Source organism: Coregonus clupeaformis, chromosome 10 (genome assembly GCF_020615455.1).
Source record: "Coregonus clupeaformis isolate EN_2021a chromosome 10, ASM2061545v1, whole genome shotgun sequence".
Lineage (NCBI taxonomy): Eukaryota > Metazoa > Chordata > Actinopteri > Salmoniformes > Salmonidae > Coregonus > Coregonus clupeaformis.
Genome location: NC_059201.1, coordinates 36,736,458 through 36,759,925, shown reverse-complemented (window position 1 = coordinate 36,759,925; position 23,468 = coordinate 36,736,458). Strand labels below are relative to the sequence as shown.

Genomic DNA, 23,468 nt, shown 5'->3' with positions numbered 1-23,468 from the left:
CTTTTCTATCTCTCTTTATATAGTTAGGTCAGAAAGTATAGGCACAGTGACAAATTCTTTGTTGTTTTGGCTCTGTACTCCAGCACTTTGGATTTGAAATTATACAATGACTATGGGGTTAATGTGCAGACTGTCAGATTTATTTTGAGGGTACTTTCATCCATATTGAGTCAACTGTTTAGAAATTACAGCACTTTTTGTATATAGTCCCTCCATTTTAGGAAAACAAAAGTATTTGGACAAATTCACTTATATGTGTATTAAAGTAGTCAAAAGTTTAGTATTTGGTCCCATATTCCTATCACACAAAGACTACATCAAGTAACAAGTGACTATACAAACTTGTTGGACGCATTTACAGTTTGTTTTGGTTGTATTTCAGATTATTTGGTACCTAAATTGGTAAATAATGTATTGTGTCATTTTGCTGTCACTTTTATTGTAAATAAGAATATAATATGTTTCTAAACACGTATACATTAATGTGGAATCGTGAATAATGATGAGTGAGAAAGTTAGAGGCATAAATATCATACCCCCCCCCAAAAAAAAATAATAATGCTAACATCCCCTGTTATTGGTAATGCTGAGAGGTTAGCATGTCTTGGGGGTACAGTATGATATTTGTGCCTGACTTCCCCAGGGGAACCTAAACAATGAGTGGGCGCCAGGCAAAAACTGTTCCTAAAAACACAATCTCTCCGCTCCTGGGTCTAACACTGAGAAATGCTGCATCAGCTCCATGACAAAAACACTCTCGCCCCTATGTGTCTGAAATACTGAATATCTCCCTCTCCCTTCCCTTGGCTTAGTTCTGGAACCACAACACAGACTCCGACTCACCTACCTGTGCACTGAAACAGTGTATTCATGGGCATAACCTAACGGCTGGCATGATGCATAGAGTAGGCTGTGCATCGTGAAATTACCACATCTATCCATACACATATTAGTGGAACTTCTAAACTGCTGGTATACGATAATGTCAGTGAACTAGCCGAGTCTTTCTCTCTTTCACCCGTCTCTGCTCTGACACTAAACTCCTCTCTCAGCTCCTTTGGCGACACCCTAAAACGCTCTATGCAGCAGTACAGAAACCTCTTATTGACTGCAAATGGAGCCAATCCAGATCTGATCTGCAGAAACGTGGGTATTTTTTCCGTCCGCTGAAAATGTACAGAATAGAGTTGTATTAAACACAATGGTGACAGAGTCTGCTTTCATGTGTGGGTGGAGGGAGGGGACAGGCTGTGAAAACCTGATAACCAATCATCAAAACTGGCATCCCATCATCAGTACTACCAGCTGCCACCCGCTCTCATCTTTGTAGTGACTCTTGTGTGTGTGTGTGTGTGGGGGGGGTATTTAAATCCCAGACATGCAGATAAAGAAAATGCATGCAACTGAAATAGCACAGGTTCAAGTGGTGGCAATCTACCATAATGGTTTTAAATGCAACACATAGTTTTTGTCAGTGTGTCTGTGCAGTGGCATCATAGGCCTCATAATAAACTATGATTTCATGACCCAAAAAAAGTCTGGGAGGAATTCAGCATACTTAATGCACTAACAACTGCCACATTTAGTGCAAAAGGCTATATGGGCACTTTAGGCAGCCATAAGTGTAGGTTGTTATTACAGCTTCATAAAATGGTTATGTTGTCCATGTTGCAGTGTAAGAACTTATCATCTGGATATGAATGTACTCAGGAGGATTTTTCTAGTTCCAAACAATTAGAAATGATAATGGAGTTATTCTATTACCTGGAGTTCACACCAAGCAACTTCTACCCAGGTGTCTGTGTCCAGACCCTTGTAGACAGTCTTGAATGACCCTCTCCCGAGCTCAGTATCGAACTTGAGAAACCGGCCCCCGGGTGAGGTGGACACGGCTTTTATCTCGTTCTCATCTTCGTTCTCATCAATCCCCGCTTTCCCGGTAGTATCGGGCGACAGTGCAGCTGCATCGTCTGGTTTTGGCTCGGCCTCGCTCCTCTCCTTCTCTTCATCCACGCTCACACTCTCAGTCGCACTGTCCTTCTGCCCCACTTGGCTCTCGGAGCTCGAGCTTTCCTGGACCTGGAAAGCCACACGAGGTCCGAGAGCGCGGGTTCGGTCCACGATGGTGCGCAGGTGGACGCTCAGCATTGGAGTGCTGTTGACGCATTCTGGCGCGTCCAACGCTTGGTCGTCGGGGTCCGAAAACCACAAACTTCTGCGAATAAATCTTTGACGGACCAGCCCCCGGTAATCCGATAAGGGGTACGCGCTCGGGTCGCTTGCCCCTCTCAGCGCTGCAGTTTCTATGTTGTTGACATTCCGCTCTCCACCGTTCTCATAGATACGGATATTGGCGTTGGTGTCAGAGTCTAAATTGGGAACCGAGGAGAATGTGGATCCAAGTGGCGCGTCCGAGCCCGAGCCATCCCCGGAATCCATCCCCGGGAAATATTTAGACAGTTATCGGTGACATTCAGAGGCTACTGCTATCATGGTCCTTCCCCAGCAGTGAGGGTGTGCATAGGCTACCTGCAACGTTCGCATGTACTGACGCAGTTAGGTAGCTATACCATCCCTAATATAATCTCACTTGAGATATCTAGAATATTTATTAAAATAGCAATTAATAACGACAAACTCTTAAAACAGTTGCAATGGTGCCACTGCTTGATTTAATACGGCTCATTTTATCACAAATCAAGCCAGCCAGCCAACCAGCCAATTGAAATGTTGCATTAATACATTACAACTGTCATTCATTCCTATCATATGCAGTTTCTGTAAAGCCTTCGTTTATTGCGACTTTGTTTCATCAACTGATCGAATTGGTTACAGTGTATGTTGCAGAACTCGTGGTAGGTATAACCGCTACCATAAACACTCACGGTTGTCGGGCCAGGATAGTTCCTCTCTCTAAGCCCTCAAAATACCCATCACATGCAACTGTCAGGTGAGCAGCTGTGACCACTATAATCGTAGGCTAGTCGATCCAGTAGCTGTTTATTGCGTATTTATTACGGTTATTTATCGATTGAAAAGCAGAATGAAGTCAGGGAGGTGTGACCTCCATATCGCAGCATCGACTCCATCGCATCGCCCCCTATGCGCGGCCCTCGGCTGGGGGGCAGTTCCTATGTTGAGCGGTGTCCGGGTGCTGGGTCAAAGCGCTGATCAAATCAGATTGTTTGCTCACTGCGGCACAGTTTTCTCCCAGAGCATGTGCTCAGAGCATCTCACCGTTCGTTCGGACAGTATTTGTGCCATGTCTCTCTCGAATTACACTTTCCATGGCAAGGAGGCAGGCCAATTTTAAGACACAAACCCACGCCCCTAGCAACAACACGTATCCAATAAATGCGCACGTTTTTAGGCGCTACCTTTCAGCCTCAGTGACACGGGTCGTTATGGACCACACCACTCGCTGTGTCCTCCCATCCTCTGCATGACGCTACGGGCTCCGATGAAGGACGGGTAGCCTATAGGGCGCTCCCTCTGTGCCCGGCAGAAACATGCAAATTATATCCGAAAAGGGATCACTAGGATAATTGCCTATTCTATTGTATTGTTTTGTACTGAACTTAACTGAATATAATATAATTGAACAGCATGCAAATTATTTTTTACATTATTTTTTACATTTACATTATTTTTTAGTCATTTAGCAGACGCTCTTATCCAGAGCGACTTACAGGAGCAATTAGGGTTAAGTGCCTTGCTCAAGGGCACATCGACAGATTTTTCACCTAGTCGGCTCGGGGATTAGAACCAGCGACCTTTCGGTTACTGGCACAACGCTCTTAACCACTAAGTTAATTGCTTTTTCTTGATGGGCTAATATATATTTTAGCCTATATTCTATTAATTTGAGTTATGTGCATTAGAATAGAATAGAAAATAACAAAATAGAATAGATTGGAATGGAACAGAATAGCCAGCAAATGATAGCCTAAAAGTGATCAGCGATAAGTAGGCAACATGCTTGTTCTTGATAATTTAATATATATTATATTCTGTTCAATAGAATACAATTTAAAAATATGTTATATTCTATTAATTCAGTTCAGTTCTACAGTTATTCAGTTCTTATTTCTCAATGGCGACGCGCCAATGTCTGTTCGAATGAAACTTGCATGACAGTGCTATTTTTGCCCTTGCAGACTGTTCCACCTACAGGAGAGTTCTATTACTGCTGCTCACGTATTCCGTTTCTGAAAATACACTGAGTGTACAAAAAACATTCGGAACACCTGTTCTTTCCATGACTGACTGGGGGAATCCATGTGAAAGCTATGATCCCATACACTCTTAGAAAAAAAGGGTTCCAAAAGGGTTATTCTGCTGTCCCCATAGGATAACCATTTGAAGAACCCTTTTTGGTTACAGGTACAACCCTCTGTGGAAAGGGTTCGACATTGAACCCAAAAGGGTTCTACCTAGAACCAAAAGGGTTCTACCTGGAACCAAAAAAGGATACTTCAAATGGTTCTCCTATGGGGACAGCCGAAGAACCCTTTTAGGTTCTAGATAGCACCTTTTTTTCTAAGAGTGTATTGATGTCACTTGTTAAATTCACTTCAGTCAGTGTAGATGAACGGGATGATACAGGTTAAATAAGGATTTTTAAGCCTTGAAACAATTGACTGTGTATTGATTGATTGTGTATGTGTGCCATTCAGAGGGTGAATGGGCAAGACAAAATATTTAAGTGCCTTTGAGCAGGGTATGGTAGTAGGTGCCAGGCGCACCGGTTTGAGTGTGTCAAGAACTGCAACGCTGCTGGGCTTTTCACGCTCAACAGTTTCCCATGTGTATTAAGAATGGTCCCTCACCCAAAGGACATCCAGTCAACTTGGGACAACTCTGGGAAGCACTGGAATCAACATGGGCCAGCATCTCTGTGGAATTCTTTCTACACCTTGTAGAGTTGTCCATGCCCTGACAAATTGAGGCTGTTCTCATGGCAAAAGGGGGTGAAACTCAATATTAGGAAGGTGTTCCTAATGTTTTGTACCCTCAGTGTATATACTGAAGATGTATGCAAGATGGCACCTTCAGTCAGCACTGAAAATTTGATAATTATTCTGACTAATTCTACAACAGTTATGGTGCATTTCCATACAGGATTTACCCCAGTGTTTTTCCCCAAAAACCTTTCTGTTTCCATTTTCAGATGTAATTTACATAACAATGGCTCAGTGTTAACTTTAACACCTTCTCACAAAGCAACTGTTCAGTATGAGATTATGCAAAGGATGTTGTTGATTCTGCTCTTAACAAGTCCTCACACAATTTCCATAGTATAACATAAGGGTGTATCCTATACAACAGTGTGACCCTGGTGTTACAGTCGAAAATAAGCATTATGCTATTCAGTTGATGTTGAAATGGTGTTTGGGAAGATATTTTACCAAAAGCTATACATATCAGGCTTAACCCAAAGTTAGAATCAGAGGCCTGTAAATGATCAGATCAACGAGAATTTACATAATTTCATCAAAACCCTTTATTGTATATTTTATTTCGTGAAACTTTGTGGAATCCCTTGTTTCCCAGTCCAAATGAAAGGGGCATTCCATATAGATCAGAACATGACACAATGCAGGGTCTACTTTCAGTTTCCGAGCCCCAGTGTAGAGACGCCCCCTAGTTGAAGGGTGGTAGGCAGTCTTCCACTTCTCCGTCTTTATTTCACACACCGACAGACCAGGCAGGCACTGGCAGCGACACGGACTCACACAATACTTTTGGAATTCACCGCGCTTTACTTCAAATTCAATAGTTAAGAGGCAAATATGGCGAGTGAAAACATGGAAATGAACGGATCTGCCAACCGAGAGAGCGGAGGAGAGGTAAGAAAAGATGCATGAAGCAGTACGTTAGGGGGTAGGGGCTAGGGGCTAGGGGCTAGGGGCTAGGGTGTAGGGGGTAGGGGCTAGGGGGTAGGGGGTAGGGGGTAGGGGCTAGGGGATAGGGGCTAGGGGGTATGGGCTAGGGGCTAGGGGCTAGGGGCTAGGGGGTAGGGGCTAGGGGGTAGGGTCTAGGGGCTAGGGGGTAGGGTCTAGGGGCTAGGGGGTAGGGGCTAGGGAATACCTGGGATAGGATAAAGTAATCCTTCTACCCCCCCTTACCCCACCCCAAAGAAAAAAGAAGAAAAAAAACATATTGTAAAGTGGTTATCCCACTGGCTATAAGGTGAATGCACCAATTTGTAAGTCGCTCTGGATAAAAGCGTCTGCTAAATGACGTAAATGTAAATGTAATGTAATGTACGTTAACTGCAAGAGGCCAGCCCTAAAGGTGCTGCATGGTCAATCTGACGTCTGCATTGGCCGTTACAAAATTTGAGAGGCACATGGCGATGCGGTACGGAGCTCAATTTGGCCTGTGCATGCCTCTGGAGGCTCCGCGATTGCGTCACACCATCCATATGGCGCCTCCGACCACATTTTCGGATCAAGCATAAATTGTCTCTAACCCTTGAGAAAATCAAGTGCTTTTTCATAAAAAACATATCTATTCCGCAGCCTACTGCAGCTCGGTTACATTGTAACCTAATCATTGTAGCCTACCATTTATAGGCTACAATGTAACCATTTCTCGCTATGCTGGAAGCTTATTGCTACTTCATTTATTGATATCTTACATTCCGGGATGTAACTTTTGTGAGTGTGGGGCTTCAACAGACCAGTTTGTTGTGAACAACATTGGCATGAGCAACAATAGTGGAATCGGCGGTTCGCCTTCAAAATAAATGTCCCCCATTGAAACTAATAAAAATAGTGGAATCATGCCACAATTAGACTAGATAATGCTAAACAAGTTTGGAATGTTGTTATAAAAATTCAACAAAATACAATTATTAGTTCATTTGACACAAAACGTAAAAATATGATGAAATTGCATTGCGGATGTATAGACTTCAGAATTGCAATGGGGGCATACATATATTGGAATGTACAGCCTTAACTATTGGATCTTGGGACCATTAAATGGGGTACCAGCCTACTCAGTGACACCCACAGAGTACAATTCTAAAGAGTTTACACAAATATTAGCATCGTAGCTCTTACTGTGGGAATTTAACTGTGGAAATTCACCTCACTATTCAACCTATTGTGCACATTGAACATTCATATGTGACCGACCGGCTCGATTTGGTCTTATGTAGCAAAATTTGAAATTCTGTTTTTTACATTGGATAAAAGTAGAGACTCAGAGCTAGAAAAAAGGTATATCATACACTACAGTTGAGGAACAATGGGAATGTAATTCTGCTTTGAAAGTTGATCAACTTGTAACCTTACTTTTGAGAAAATGGCCCTTGAATGTTTTGGGACACCTACTGGAGAGCTCTTCTTTGTCTACACCCATTCAGCATTGTTCACACACTCTTGAGCCTTAGCCCCATCCATCTCTTTAAGGATTCACGTGAGGCTAAACAGTGAGTACAGTAGTGTACTAAACAACCAAAGATTTCAAGACTAAAGGCTGATTTATACTATGTCTATGTCTGTATACAGTTGTCACAGTGATATCATTAACATTCAATTGTCGTCCGACATCAAACTTGTCATTATCGTTATGAAAAATAATAAACACAAAAACGACAGGCAGCATGACATCAGCAGCCTGGTGGTCCAAAATAGCATAACTGATGTATTTTAACATTAATAAACCCATCCGTTTAAAAATGAATTGAGTATATGTCAATCTAGCAAACCAGGAACTAAAAGCAACTTTCTAAACAATGTTTTGTTTAGTTTCTAGCTTGTTAGCTAGCTAATGTTAAGTTAGCTGGCTAGCCAGTTGAAATAATGACCATATCATATCATATACAGTGGGGAGAACAAGTATTTGATACACTGCCGATTTTGCAGGTTTTCCTACTTACAAAGCATGTAGAGGTCTGTAATTTTTATCATAGGTGCACTTCAACTGTGAGAGACGGAATCTAAAACAAAAATCCAGGATGGGGCCATGTATCGCGAGATCTTGGCCAACAACCTCCTTCCTTCAGTAAGAGCATTGAAGATGGGTCGTGGCTGGGTCTTCCAGCATGACAACGACCCGAAACACACAGCCAGGGCAACTAAGGAGTGGCTTCGTAAGAAGCATCTCAAGGTCCTGGAGTGGCCTAGCCAGTCTCCAGACCTGAACCCAATAGAAAATCTTTGGAGGGAGCTGAAAGTCCATATTGCCCAGCGACAGCCCCAAAACCTGAAGGATCTGGAGAAGGTCTGTATGGAGGAGTGGGCCAAAATCCCTGCTGCAGTGTGTGCAAACCTGGTCAAGACCTACAGGAAACGTATGATCTCTGTAATTGCAAACAAAGGTTTCTGTACCAAATATTAAGTTCTGCTTTTCTGATGTATCAAATACTTATGCATACTCAGTGACACTCACAGATTAGAATTCTAAAGAGTTTACACAAATATTAGCGGTGTAGCTTTTAATGCGGGACTCTGAAACCACTGTGAAATGAGCAACATTAAGCTCACCAGTCAACCAGTTCATACTTTATTAAGGCTGACCCCATTTAGTCGACTGGTCGATTGTTTGGTTGATAGACTGTTTTGAGCAGTCTCAAATATATATTTCTTATGGCACACGAGACACCTGTCTGATTCACGCCTGTCTCAGTGGACTAATCCATTGTGGAGGCCGCAGGGATGGCACACCTGTATCACCAGTAGTACATTTACTGTTAATTCCAATAATTTCTACTCTACAATGTTTGTTTGGTTATGGTAATTTCTGTTCATGTATTCAATATATTATTATTACAGTCTTTTACCGTTCTCATTGTTGGAGTGGACATGTTGTTTGCGGACCGCACAACCAAGGTTACAATTGTGAGGATCAAGACCGTGGGGCATAGAAGAAGAAAGCCGGATTGACGCACATTTAACAAATATGATCTAAAAAAGTGGATATTCGTCTATGATTGATATATTGTAATAGGCCCACAATGTGGTTACTAAAGTCAGATGTTGATATATTAGGCTTTTTTTTAGCTGCATAACAGTCCCTTTTCAGGTTTAGAAGAAGTGAATGCTAAATGCTTATTCCTGTCAGTATAAGCTGGTAGCGTAGCTAGCATACATAAATCGGTGGTGGTAGACAAAGTCGTTTTTAACTGTAATGCAGTTCATTGGTGACAATGGCATTAACATGTATTGGGGTTGACATCAGTGGAGGCTCCTCAGAGGAGGAAGGGGGAGAAGCAAAAGAGAGAGAGCTAGCTATATTTTGTTATATCTTTTTCCCACTTTCACTTTCAGTACTTATGTAGCGAATGCAGCTAGCTAATTTAGCCTACTCAAACAGAGATGGATGCTATGTTAGCTAGCTGGCTATCCAACACTGGAACTCTTCCTAGTCAAGGTAAGCTTTTGGTTTTATTAATTGCCACTGGGGACCGCCGGTGTAACTGCTAAACTGATTGCTGCTAACTGTACACTGTACTGTATGATTGAAGCGGGTTTACTAACGCCTTAGTTCTAGTAGCTATGTTGGAGTATGACATTAATATGGTGACAACGATGTAGGCTGTGTGTAGCGGTTAGTGGGTATGATATGAAGGTTTGGTTTGGAAAGGTTTTTTCGCCTGGTCACAGACAGCTGATGTGTTGTGCACTGAAGTCAACAGGCGAAGGGAAAAGGTTAGAGGAGGAGAGTGCATAGATGCGAGAAGGAATTATACAACAATCAAAGTGTGATCAGGGATGTATTCATTCCACCAATTCTGTTGAAAAACGTTTCTTAAACAGAAGCAAACGGAACGAAACGGGGATAAACATACCTGAATTTGTCCAATAGAAACTCTCGTTTGCAATAGTTAGACTAATGATTACACCCTAGATCAGCTAGATGCAGGCAAGAGTGTGCAAGGCGGTATTGAATGTGTCAATGTCTGTCACCTTGATTACTCAAATTTCTCTCGTCCTGTGCACCTACGTTGTAAACTTAGGCTAGGTTGTAGCAACCTCATGATGGGTATAGGGAAAATGTGAGTATCATGTAGTAGCCTAAACCTATCGATGTTACATTGAGCTGGGTGAATGGAATATGAATAACAGTCATCCAATATGCTTTAATAGAAATGAGGCCATGCTCATAAACCGCCACCGGTTGACATCCATACAATCATTATACTCTTTACCTGAATTTTGCTTGGGGGCAATGAGGAGATTTGGGATCTTTCCCCCACGCCTTTCCATTGTTTTGGTCAAGTTCCGTTGACCTCTTTACTGCATTTATTGCAATTCTGAAGTCTATACATCCACAGTTCGATGTCAACAGATTTTTATTGTCTTTTGTTGAATGTATATGTGACCCGTTTCAGGAAGCTAGGCGTGTGTCGCACGTCACTACTTCACAGGAGGCATTTGAACGTACATAAAAAATAGAAAAAATACAATGGACCTACTCGTAGCCTATGGGCATAGTAACCTAGTTTTTACACATGGTTTTACACGTAGTAACTACGCAGTATGCTCGTGAAAATTGTTATCCTTTGAAGTAAGCTACAATGACTGAAACATGCCTGACATTATGCTTTTTTGAATTGTCCCGGCCCTAAACAGCAGATATTTAATGAGATTGTGAGCGTAGTCAATGGCCCTGTTGGTGGCCCCAGCATCAGCCAAATGCGCATAGACTTATTTTGGAAAGTTAACAAAAGGTCTATATGGATAGTTAAATGCCACAAATTAAATGTTAAATACAGAACCATGTTTAGAATTGTGTGGCTTTTATGGGAGGGTGTGTAGCAACTGATAATAACTGCCAAAAAATGTAATAGCTGCTAATAATGTAATAACTTTTGCATTTATAATGTAATACACTAAACAAAAATATAAATGCAACATTTTAAAATATTTTCATATAAGCAAATCAGTCAATTTAAAGAAATTCATTAGGCCCTAATCCATGGATTTCATGACTGGGATTACAGAAAAGCATATGTTGGTCAAAGATACCTTTAAAAAAAAGGTAGGTGTAATGAATACTCAGGGAGAAAAAGGTGTAGATTCACGCGCAGAGCGTGGCAGGTGTTTATTTCGCCTTCGCAAAAGGCAGGAATCGTGGTCACAGGCAGGCAATGGTCATACACAGGTAGACAAACAGGCAGGAGAATCAAAAACTAGGACTGAAGGCTCACAAACGAGCTAGAAAAAGGCTTAGTAGAGTCAAAACAAACAATACCTCACAAGGCACAAACAGAATGAACTGAACTAAATAAGGAGCTAATGAGACCAGGTGAGTAACTAACACAGGTGAAATCAATGAACAAAAATGAAAGACAGGGCTACGTTCAAGAACACAAAGAAACAAGGCTACGTTCAAGAACACAAGGTTGACTAAGAAAATAAATACAGAACCTTACGTTAGGAGCGTGGATCAGAAAACCAGACACTATCTGGTGTGACCACCATTTGTCTTAAAGTAATGATGGACTGTCTTTTCTCTTTGCTTATTTGAGCTGTTCTTGCCATAATATGGACTTGGTCTTTTACCAAATAGGTCTATCTTCTGTATACCACCCCTACCTTGTCACAACACAACTGATTGGCTCAAACGCATTAAGAAGGAAAGAAATTCCACAAATTAACTTTTAACAAGGCACACCTGTTAATTGAAATGCATTCCAGGTGACTACCTCATGAAGCTGGTTGAGAGAATGCCAAGAGTGTGCAAAGCTGTCATCAAGGCAAAGGGTGGCTACTTTGAAGAATCTAAAATACAAAATATATTTTGATTTGTTGAACACTTTTTTGGTTACTATATGATTCCATATGTGTTATTTCATAGTTTTGATGTCTTCACTATTATTCTACGATGTAGAAAATAGTTTAAAAAAAAAATAAAAAAACCTTGAATGAGTATGTGTGTCCAAACTTTTGACTGGTACTATATGTTAGTACACTTATATCAATGTGTGTGGAAGACTTTTGAAAAAATATATATATTCTACCGAGATACTAAGTCGTTCAAATGAGATACTAAGTCGTTTAAATGACTTTATCTCGTTTGAACTACTTAATTGTTCTTAAGTCTAATTAGGCCTAATTTGTTATGCAGCTTGTCAGACCGTGTAATGGTTGCTGCAGCTATTCATTCACTGATTCCATCCATTGATATGAATATTCATTGACAGTTCTTTGATAGCCTAAAGGGCGGCAGGTAGCTTAGTGGGTAAAAGCGTTGTGCCAGTAACCGAAAGGTCGCTGGTTCTAATCCCCGAGCCGACTAGGTGAAAAATCTGTCGATGTGCCCTTAAGCAAGGCACTTAACCCTAATTGCTCCTGTAAGTCGCTCTGGATAAGAGCGTCTGCTAAATGACTAAAATGTAAAATGTAAATGTAAAGCAGGGCTGCTTTTGAATGCGAGGAGCAGAGCGTAATTCGAGCAGATTTTAAAAATGGTGTCTGCCTTCTCTCCCGCTCTGCCTAGCATTTTTTCGTTTATTTTATCACTATTCTTTACCACTATTATTTTAATAACTGTGACCCACACCCACAGTAGCATATATATAGTTTATATTCTACTTTCTAACACTAAGATACAGTGGGGGAAAAAAGTATTTAGTCAGCCACCAATTGTGCAAGTTCTCCCACGTAAAAAGATGAGAGAGGCCTGTAATTTTCATCATAGGTACACGTCAACTATGACAGACAAAATGAGGAAAAAAAATCCAGAAAATCACATTGTAGGATTTTTAATGAATTTATTTGCAAATTATGGTGGTAGGCATAGTCTACTGTAAAATCATGTTTTAGGTAGGCAATGCATAGTCTACTGTAAAATGTATTTTCGTTTTTCTTGGAATTATTAATAATAAAGACTAGTATGAGCTTCTTAGGGACCGGCAGAAAGTCCAGTAGGACAGTGTCACAAGGCTACATAGTCATAGGCCTACATTTCACCACTGCTGGAGGGAATACACAGCCGTTCTTGATTGTGAGCTAGAATGAAATGTTGAATGAAATGTGTACCACACAAGAGGTAAACAAAGGTTTTCCATCAATAGAATCAATGAAGGGAGGTAAGGTGATATCATAAGGGAATCGCTTAGACCGCACTTACCGGTAGGACTAGTTATCTCACGCGCTCTGGCAGAGAAGTAGCCCATGTGAGTGCTTTAACAGTAGCCTAAACGTACAGTTAAAGTATCCATCACCAACAAATGAGTGAACTTCAGTGATAATAGGCTGGTTTATGCTGCGAACAACATGCTTTTATTAGCCTACCAGAATCGCAGACAAAAATAGGTTTGTGATAGGCCTTCAATTTAATGGTTTAACTTGTTATAGCCTACAGTTCACAATAACAGGAAAAAATACATTTAACCACCAAAATAAAATGAAGAGATAGTAAACTTGAATGATGACACTGTTTAATCTTTAAGGTGTTGGCTAATTGTTTACTGAAACATAAGGAAGCTATCCAATTTTCAATAGCGCCGATGACAACAACCTATTCATTTGATGATAAGGCAAAGCAGAAAATATTGATTTGAAAGCATCCTCGAGAAGGAGCGCTTGAGAGGGAGAACAGTGCGTAATGGATGGATTTGGCAGATGGTTTGCAAAATAAATCCTTGCATTGCAGGGATCAACTTGCTGTGGCAGTTTTATGAAAATAAGCTGATTGTCACGCACGTTGACTGATGAGACGGACCAAGGCGCAGCGTGATAAGCGTACATCTTTAATTAGTACTAAACTCACGACACAAAACAACAAACAAACGAAACGTGAAGTCCTAGGTTACACAACACAAACCTTTACGGAACAAGATCCCACAAACTAACTGGTGCCAACAGTTTGCCTAAGTATGGTCCCCAATCAGAGACAACGAGCTACAGCTGCCTCTGATTGGGAACCACCCTGGCCAACATAGATCTAAACGATCTAGAACAAAAAACATAGAAAAATCCACACCCTGGCTCAACATTTAAGAGTCCCCAGAGCCAGGGCATGACAGTACCCCCCCCCCCCCAAAGGCGCGGACTGCGACCGCGCCACACAAACACAAGAGGGTAGGGGCCGGGTGGGCATTCCGCCTCGGAGGCGGATCCGGCTCCGGGCGTGACCACCACCTTTCTCCACCTCCCCGTTGCGCCCCTGGTCTGGTCTGGCCCCGCTGACTGGAGCTGGACCCGACGACGGTGAACCAAACCTTACCGGCTCCGGACTGGAGCCGCTGGCCGGAGCTGGACTGGACACCGGTGGCGCGGATTGCTCTGGCTCCGGAGTGGATCCGCTGACTGGAGTTGGACCGGACCCCGGTGGAGCGGATTGCTCTGACTCCGGAGTGGAGCAGCTGACCGGTGCCAGACCAGGCACCGGTGGAACAGGCACGGGCCGTGCCGGACTGGACACACGCACCACTGGCTTGGCGCGGGGAGCAGGAACAGGCCGGACCGGGCTGGCGACGCGCACCACTGGCTTGGTGCGAGGGACAGGAACAGGCCGGACCGGGCTGGCGACGCGCACCACTGGCTTGGTGCGAGGGACAGGAACAGGCCGGGCTGGACTGGGAACACGCACCACTGGCTTGGTGCGGGGAGCAGGAACAGGCCAGGCTGGACTGGGAACACGCACCACTGGCTTGGTACGGGGAGCAGGAACAGGCCGGACTGGACTGGGAACACGCACCACTGGCTTGGTGCGGGGAGAAGGAACAGGCCGGGCTGGACTGGGAACACGCACCACTGGCTTGGTGCGGGGAGCCGGAACGGGCCGGGCCGGACTGTGGAGGCGGACTGGAGGTCTGGAGCGGAGAGCTGACACAACCCGTCCTGGCTGAATGCCTATTTCCACACAATATGTGTGAGGCATCAGCACAGGACGTACAGGGCTGTGCACTCGTACTGGCGCTACAGCACGTGGCACTGGCGCAGGATATACGGGACCGAGGAGGCGTATTGGAGGCCACGAGCGTTGAGCCGGCACACCCCGTCCTGGCTGCATGCCCATCTTAGCACGACACGTGCGTGGTGCTAGCACCGGACGTACAGGACTGTGCCGGAACACTCGCGGCACAGTACGTGGCTCCGCATAACACGGAGCCTGCCCAGTCTCACGCTTCCTAGCCTGAGTACGGGGAGTTGGCTCTGCTCTAACTCTAGGCTCCGCCAACCACCCTTTTAGCCCCCCCCCCCCAACATTTTCTTGGGGCTGTCTCTCGGGCTTCCTCCTCGGCCGGTACCCTCTGCGATGCCGCTGCTGCTCTCTGTAGCGCGCCTCCACAGTCTCCTCCCAAGGACGGCGATCCATTCCGGCCTGAATTTCTTCCCAAGTCCAGGATCCCTTCCCGTTCAGGATCTCCTCCAAAGTCCAGGCTGTCTGTTCCTGGACACGCTGCTTGGTCCTTTTTTGGTGGGATCTTCTGTCACGCACGTTGACTGATGAGACGGACCAAGGCGCAGCGTGATAAGCGTACATCTTTAATTAGCACTAAACTCACGACACAAAACAACAAACAAACGAAACGTGAAGTCCTAGGTTACACAACACAAACCTTTACGGAACAAGATCCCACAAACTAACTGGTGCCAACAGTTTGCCTAAGTATGGTCCCCAATCAGAGACAACGAGCTACAGCTGCCTCTGATTGGGAACCACCCTGGCCAACATAGATCTAAACAATCTAGAACAAAAAACATAGAAAACGAAACATAGAAAATTCCACACCCTGGCTCAAAATTTAAGAGTCCCCAGAGCCAGGGCGTGACACTGATACTGGCCAGTATCCGCTTATTTTCATAAAACTGCCTATTTCCCAAGTAAAAAAATATTTGGAATGACCAAAACATCACCCATAATATTTGTACACTATTATAAAGCTCAAATGGAAGATATTGTACCTTTTCTCTCATCTCTAACTACCAGGAAGCCTGTAAGAACTGGCTGAGTGGGCCGGAAGCTTTAATTCATGACCTCGCCTTGACTGACAGCTCTTTGAAACACACAAGCAAACAAGTCGGGTACAAGAACCTTCGGGGGACCATGACAAAACATCCTAAGAATGTCCTAAAAACGCCCTCTGAGACGTCCCCGGGACAAACCAGGAACTACACAAAAACCTCCAGGGGACCATGAAACAACGTCACATTAATAATTATTACATTATGCGCAAAAACTTTATTACATTATACATTCAGCATATTTATTACATAATCAGCATTTATTACATTATTGGCATTTTATTACATTATCAGTTGCTGCAGGGTGCTTTAACACTTTTGACAACATAGCATAACCTGCCCTACACAAAGCTTGATCACTTTTTAGGCCTATTTCAAAGGCCATTGTCACTCGATCCTTGGAACTATAGGTCAGGGTTTCTACTATAAGGCCTACAGCTAATCAAATAAACAAATTCATTCTAGTCCAAAGCCCACCTGTTGAGGATTAGGGGTGAGATCATAACATGCGCCCTGCCCTGACTTAGGCTACCAACAGCAGGGGAATCCCATAATGCATGCAACTTGGACAACACATGATTTTATGTAGCCTAGTGACCATCCTTCAAAAATTATGTTGATGTGGCTATGTCCGAAATGGCAGCCTGGCCTATTCTCTACACAGAGTATACCAAACGTTAGGAACACCTAATATTGAGTTTAAACCATTTGCAAGACTTTGTCCAGGCCTATTTCAGACAGTCTATAAATAGGGCAGCACAATGTTTTTTATGACCTAGGCAATTTAACACATCATCTAAAACAAGCATAGTGGCTGAAACAGTGCTATGAGCAACATAAAGGAGGTGTCCAGTCTGAGACCGCTCTGCTCTGTGAGCAAAGTGACATCATGGCCTGGGATTCTGGAAATTATTGACATTTGGCCCATGATGACTAGGTTACTAAGTCCTGAATGAACTCAATTGAAAACCGTGTGATCATCAAGCTTTGTTGTTTTTACCCATCAGTGTTGATCTTAAACCTGTGGCTTAAACTCATTGTTGAGTCTAGTTGTTCAGTTAAAAGCAACATGAAAGAGCCCACATGTGAAGCTCACAGTCAAACAACAACAGTTGTTCAGTGGATGTGCTACCGGTGTATGAACAAGGGCAGAGGCAGAGAAGATAATAAAAAAGAGAGCTGAAAGGAACTCCCATCTCTCCATGAGTAACAACACTACTAGTCAGCAGTGTCTGTTCAGACCTACAACAATCCCACAGAAGAAGGGTGTCTGGCATCACAGGAATTATGTCACACAGTACATGTGCTGTATCTCAGCGTGTTATAACACTCTGGACATCAGCAGTAGAGGCAAGTCCCTCCTTGGCCCGAGAGAAAGGGAGGGGGACAGATAACCAGACAAACGGAGAACAAGGAAGGAAGATGAGAGGTAATGGACTATGAGAAATGGAATTTCAGAAAGTTCACCCTTTCAGGTGGCCTATTTCTAGAACATTGCCATAAACACAGCAGTATGGGAATCTAGCCCTCATGATCAGAAGGACACCAAGATCGAGTGAGGAAAATGGCACACACAAAACAGGGCCATAGAAAAGGAATGCTAGAGAGAATGGAATAAACGAAAGACAAAGACAGATGAGCGCTGGAAGTTGACGGTTATAAGGCAGTGAGTGAAAGCAGGCTGCTTCTCAGAGATAACTAACTGTCCAGTCATCGCTATTCTTGGTCACAAGGATACCTTTTTCCTCTGTGGGCTGTGTGTTTTCATAGGTGGCGAGAGGCATGTGGATGTGGGCTTCTCTGTTTTACACTGCCAACCTGGGCACAAAGCTGTACTTGTTGGCTGTTGGACGGCCAGACTGGCCAGACCGTACTTCACCCAAAACAACCACTCTGTCCTTTAACCCACACAGAAACCTGGGTAATGTTTGGGTTAGGGGCCCACTTTTCCAATGATGTAACAATTTAACTGCATCATTGTACAGTAATGCCCTCTCTATGCCTTTCTGATTTAGTGGAGAGAGTAAAGCAAAGTAAAGCTGAGTAACCTGGCTCACAGATGTAGAGGACATTCTGAACTACTTGAAATACTTGCAAACTTTCTGAAAGCTGAGACAGAGCAAGAGATATAGACACTGTCATGTGTTGACCACTGAGACAGACAGCATGACTTCAGTTCTGCTGTAATGGATTCCTGGGGTTTACTCTTTTTGCAAATAATAGTCATGAGTGGCACTCATTAGACCGGCCTTGCTCCTCTCCTCATTGCTGTACTACACAGTGTTATTACCATGGCATAGTAGCACATACTTTAGGAGAAGTGTTCCCCAGTCCTCCTCACTTGATAATATTGCTATATTCTGACATTAATACTTCTCATTATCATGCTATTCATTACAGGACAATTACAGTTCCCTCATGCAATTAACTTTTATAACGAATGGACTATTACTGAACAGTATTCACTACTGCTCTACAATACACTCAAGTAGTACATGTTATTTTTTATTATTTTTTATTTTTTATTTTACCCCTTTTTCTTCCCAATTGGTAAATACAGTCTTGTCCCATCGCTGCAACTCCCGTACGGACTCGGGAGAGGCGAAGGTCGAGAGCCGTGCGTCCTCCAAAACACAACTGAGCCGAGCTGCACTGCCCGCTTAACCCGGAAGTCGCTAGTGCGCGATGGGACAAGAATACCCCTGCATACACACAACATCCTTCCGCATCACTTAAGACACAATAGCACATCTCTCTACTTTCTACATGCATATTGCCCAACTTCCTCTTGGTTGTCAGTTTCAGTAGCTACACCCTGGTTGGAAGGAAATTGCAGAAGAAACATGGCACATTACTTCTAGACCTCTCGTCCTTTCTAGCAGTTATCAGTGCAACACCAGCCGTAATAATGGCCATTTCCCACAAATTAGTCACTATAGAAATCCCCAGAATTTCCCCATACTTCATAATCCCTCTCCTCCCCTCACTCCCAAACATGTTTTCATGTGCATGGTCACACTTCCTGTTAAAAGTCCCACAACACTTTCATTTTCCATAAATACACAGCAGAGTAATTGTAGAAATCCCTAGAAATTCTCCATATTTCTCCATCAAATCAAATGTCATTTGCCACAAATGTCATTTGTCACATGCTTCGTAAACAACAGGTGTAGACTAACAGTGAAATGCTTACTTACTAGTCCTTTTCCAACAATGCAGAGTTAAAGATAACATTTTTTTGGTATAGAATATAAATATTGAAACAAGGAATAAATGCACAGTGAATAAAGAATAACAATAAGAGTAAAAATAACATGGCTATATACTCAACTGGCAGCTTCATTAAATAGTACCCGCAAAACACCAGTCTCAACGTCAACAGTGAAGAGGCGACTCCGGGATGCTGACCTTCTAGGCAGAGTTGCAAAGAAAACTGGACAGAGGAAGATTGGGAAAAGGTGTTATGGACAGACAAATCGAAGTTTGAGGTGTTCGGATCACAAAGAAGAACATTTGTGAGACGCAGACCAAATGAAAAGATGCTGGAGGAGTGCTTGATGCCATCTGTCAAGCATGGTGGAGGCAATGTGATGGTCTGGGGGTGCTTTGGTGGTGGTAAAGTGGGAGAATTGTACAGGGTAAAAGGGATCTTGAAGAAGGAAGGCTATCAATCCATTTGTCATGCCATGCCATACCCTGTAGACGGCGCTTGATTGGAGCCAATTTCCTCCTACAACAGGACAATGACCCAAAGCACAGCTCCAAACTATGCAAGAACTATTCTAGGTATTTAGGGAAGAAGCAGTCAGCTGGTATTCTGTCTAAAATGGAGTGGCCAGCACAGTCACCGGATCTCAACCATATTGAGCTTTTGTGGGAGCAGCTTGACCGGATGGTACATAAGAAGTGCCCATCAAGCCAATCCAACTTGTGGACGGTGCTTCAGGAAGCACGGGGTGAAATCTCTTCAGATTACCGCAACAAATTGACAGCTAGAATGCCAAAGGTCTTTTTTTTCTCAATTTTTTTTTCTCACCTTTATTTAACCAGGTAAGCCAGTTGAGAACAAGTTCTCATTTACAACTGTGACCTGGACAAGATAAAGCAAAGCAGTGCGATAAAAACAACAACAACGCAGTTACATATGGAATAAACAAAAACGTACAGTCAATAACACAATAGAAAATAGAAAATCTATATACAGTGTGTGCAAATGTAGTAAGTTATGGAGGTAAGGCAATAAATAGGCCATAGTGCAAAATAATTACAATTTAGTATTAACACTGGAGTGATAGATGTGCAGAAGATGATGTGCAAATAGAGATACTGGGGTGCAAATGAGCAAAATAAATAACAACGTAAATAACAATATGGGGATGAGGTAGTTGGGTGGGCTAATTACAGATGGGCTCTGACAACTGATGCTTAAAGTTAATGAGGGAGATAAGTGTCTCCAGCTTCAGAGATTTTTGTAGTTCGTTCCAGTCATTTGCAGCAATGGAGGATTCTTTGACGAAAGCAAAGTTTGAAGGACACAATTATTATTTATATTAAAAAATCATCATTTCTAACCTTGTCAATGACAACATTTCCTATGCATTTTTCAATATTTCCTATTCAAACTCATTTCATGTATGTTTTCATGGAAAACAAGGACATTTCTAAGTGACCCCAAACTTTTGAATGGTAGTGTACATGTTAAAACAGTTAAATACGGACATCAGCATGTGTTCATATAATCTAGCTTTCTACTAAATCCTAACGGTGATGTGCCAGTGTTAAATCTCTGTCTATCTATGTTGTACTGATGTTAGTCTCGTGTTCAGGGTCCCGGGGCTTGGTCTGCTGTCCCTATCTATAGTGTACTGATGTTAGCCTCTGTGTTTAGGTGTGTTATAAGTCTCTATCTATGTTGTACTGACATTAGTCTCTCTATGTCCAGGAGCGGCGTCCAGGTCGCTTGAGTCGGAGGCCGGCAGGCAGCCCTATAAACATGAACCAGTATGCTAATAAGAAGAGTGCAGCAGAGAGCATGTTGGACGTGGCGTTACTCATGGCCAATGCCTCCCAGCTGAAGGCTGTCCTGGAGCAGGGCCCAGAATTCACCTTCTACACCCCCCTCATCACCTTCATCTCTGTGTCCCTCATCCTGCAGATCACTGTGGGCGTCCTGCTCATATTCATTGGTGGGTCTCAGTTCTATTTTATTCTATTCAACTTTATTTATCCCCTCAGAGGCAATTAAGAAAGTCACTCCTGTCTGGCTCTGGCGCTAACCAGCAATGTCCTCTTCCTCATACTGACTGCAACCCAATAATATCTCCTTTCTCCTGAAGAGTGAAGTCATTCAATACTTCCCACAAATCTAAAAGCATTGGATTGGTGGAGGCATGGGCTAAAAGGATTTCCCCCCATATTTCTTATACCAGTCATTTCATTTGAAATCAGTGAAGGGAAGTGCACACTTTGGGAGGAAGGAGAGATCATTTGGATGTAGCCACAGATTGATGATGAGGCATGGGGCCAAGAGTTTTTCCTGATCATGTGACCTGACAAACTCCTGACCCTATTGATGAGACATAAACACTTGGTTTATAGTGCCATTGTTTCTCCTCAGCTCCAAGAACAGATAAACTTCCTACATGTTTCTGACCCTAACTTATGTTTGAATGCCAACAAACATTATGTGTGTCTGTAGGCCTATGAATGTCTCTCTCAAAAAAACTTTATTATATGTGTACCTGGCTATAACGTCCTTATCTCCCCCTGCCAGGGCCTCCTATTGTGTGGGTGGGAGAGTTAAAGAATAGGACCATTGGAGACAGTGTTTGTATATCCATTGTATTTCTCCTCTCAGTTGGTTCAAATTAGGAATACTTAGTTTAATGTCCTAAGGCAGAATTGCTAACATTACAGGAGGTGTGCCTCTTTATTGAGTCAGCATGTGAAAAATGCTTAACTGGGCTTCAACTCTCACAACAACTCCCACAACAACATATTGGCATTCCTTTCTAGTGAGGCATATAATTAATGTCCTAGATAATCATTCACCTGAGGATAGGAAATGTAAAATGCTGTATCTTCATATCACATGGTTCAATAATGATGAGTTAAATATGCCAACACTGGATATTTGATGGTTCAAAAGCCAGGCCTCGGTCTGATTATTTAAAAGTGCATCCTTCCTATAGGAAGGCAGGATCAGAAATGACTGGACAGGTGAATACCATCCTGTGGTGGAGCCCTTGAGTTCACTTGTCCAATCTTGTCTACTCACTCAGTGATTTTGTCAAGGAAGGGGAAGAGGAAGAATGCACTTTTAAGGAATTCAAACAGGGCCCCAGTCTTAGAAACAACTCTGACATAGCTCCCTCTGTTGGTTGCTTTCTATGAACTGAGGACATGCTTGTCCTCAACATGTTTGTGTTCTTCTCTTGTTCTGCAGTGAAGTGGAACCTGAACGATGAGAGCACACACTTCAAGCTGACCATTATGGAGAACATTGTCACAGCACTCATCTTCATCATTGTTGTAGTCAACGTCTTTATTACAGCCTTTGGTGTCCATAAGCCCAATCCAAAAGCTTAACCACCCTCACTCCTTACCCCTGGTCATCAATTATTACACAGTTATAAAGGAATTATACTTGTGTTATATGCAGTGTCATATTGTCAGGTTGCAAGAGTTTTATAAATATATGTATTGTAGATAGGCCTACTGTTACACCTAGGTGAATCTTATAGTAAATGTTTTATACGGGAATACCATAGCTGCATAGCTGTACTAACCAAATTACTGCTACTTTACAAGCAAGAGAGGTTCAGGGATCCACTATTCCATCAGATTCTCTGTGACACTAAAGACAATGGATCGATCAGCTCTACAGGATTCCCACTGGCCTTTCATACCCACGGCCAGTGAATCTCAGTCAGTAGATTGTCGACGTTATTCATGATGATGACTGCTTGTCTAGCTTGCTAGCAAAGATTTTGAAAGTAACATGATCGGTCCAATCAAAGCTACGGTAGATATAACGTGATTTGACGTCATTTTATCTGTGGCCAATGACCTTGAGCCTTCTTGGACAGGCACTTCTAATGTAAATCTATGGCAGCACACAAGGGGGCTTGAACTGCCTAGCTCTCCCTGTAGATTCTGCGGTGACGTAGTGTCACATGAGTGACAGAACACTGAGACAATCACGGCGCAACTAGAGAATATTACCAATGCCTACGCTCTGTATTTTCCACTGGCTGCCCCTCCACCACAGAAAGCACTGAGCTAAGCTGAAACACATGCATTTTGGAGCTGCCTTACTCAAGAAAGAGACCATATTTGTGTATATATTTTTTTACATTGTTTGCAAACTGATATGTGACATGAATTCATGCCCAAATAACATGCTAAACAGGCAACAACAAAAAATAATATATATATATATTATTTTAGCTAAACATGTGGGGCTCAAAACAGATGGGACTCTACCCCACCTGCCCTGAATGACAGGTCGCCACTGACACTGCATGACTAAAAGTA

The 23,468-nt window shown here is 42.9% G+C and overlaps 2 protein-coding genes across 6 annotated transcripts in view; one reads left to right on the top strand and one right to left on the bottom strand.

Moving 5' to 3' along the window:
• LOC121575478 (serine/threonine-protein kinase WNK2) overlaps nucleotides 1-3,355 on the bottom strand; it is a 74,555-nt gene extending 71,200 nt beyond the window's left edge. For 3 of the 4 annotated variants that reach the window (XM_041888593.2, XM_041888594.2, XM_041888596.2), the window contains exon 1: nucleotides 1,765-3,354. In XM_041888593.2, the coding sequence (XP_041744527.1) occupies nucleotides 1,765-2,439 (675 nt within the window). In that variant the 5' untranslated portion in view covers nucleotides 2,440-3,354. Of the gene's footprint in view, nucleotides 1-1,764 lie in introns of all 4 variants that reach the window. The other variant, XM_041888595.2, reaches the window with a different exon arrangement.
• Nucleotides 3,356-5,691: 2,336 nt separating this feature from the next.
• On the top strand, nucleotides 5,692-23,015 carry LOC121575477 (ninjurin-1). 2 transcript variants are annotated; one of them, XM_041888591.2, is made up of 3 exons: nucleotides 5,692-5,849; nucleotides 20,875-21,118; nucleotides 22,378-23,015. In XM_041888591.2, the coding sequence occupies exons 1-3, from the start codon at nucleotides 5,793-5,795 to the stop codon at nucleotides 22,518-22,520; spliced, it is 444 nt and encodes a 147-aa protein (XP_041744525.1). In that variant the 5' UTR covers nucleotides 5,692-5,792; the 3' UTR covers nucleotides 22,521-23,015. The 2 variants fall into 2 exon arrangements, with proteins under 2 accessions (XP_041744525.1, XP_041744526.1); XM_041888592.2 differs by having other exon boundaries at nucleotides 21,706-22,463.
• Nucleotides 23,016-23,468: the final 453 nt, after the last annotated feature.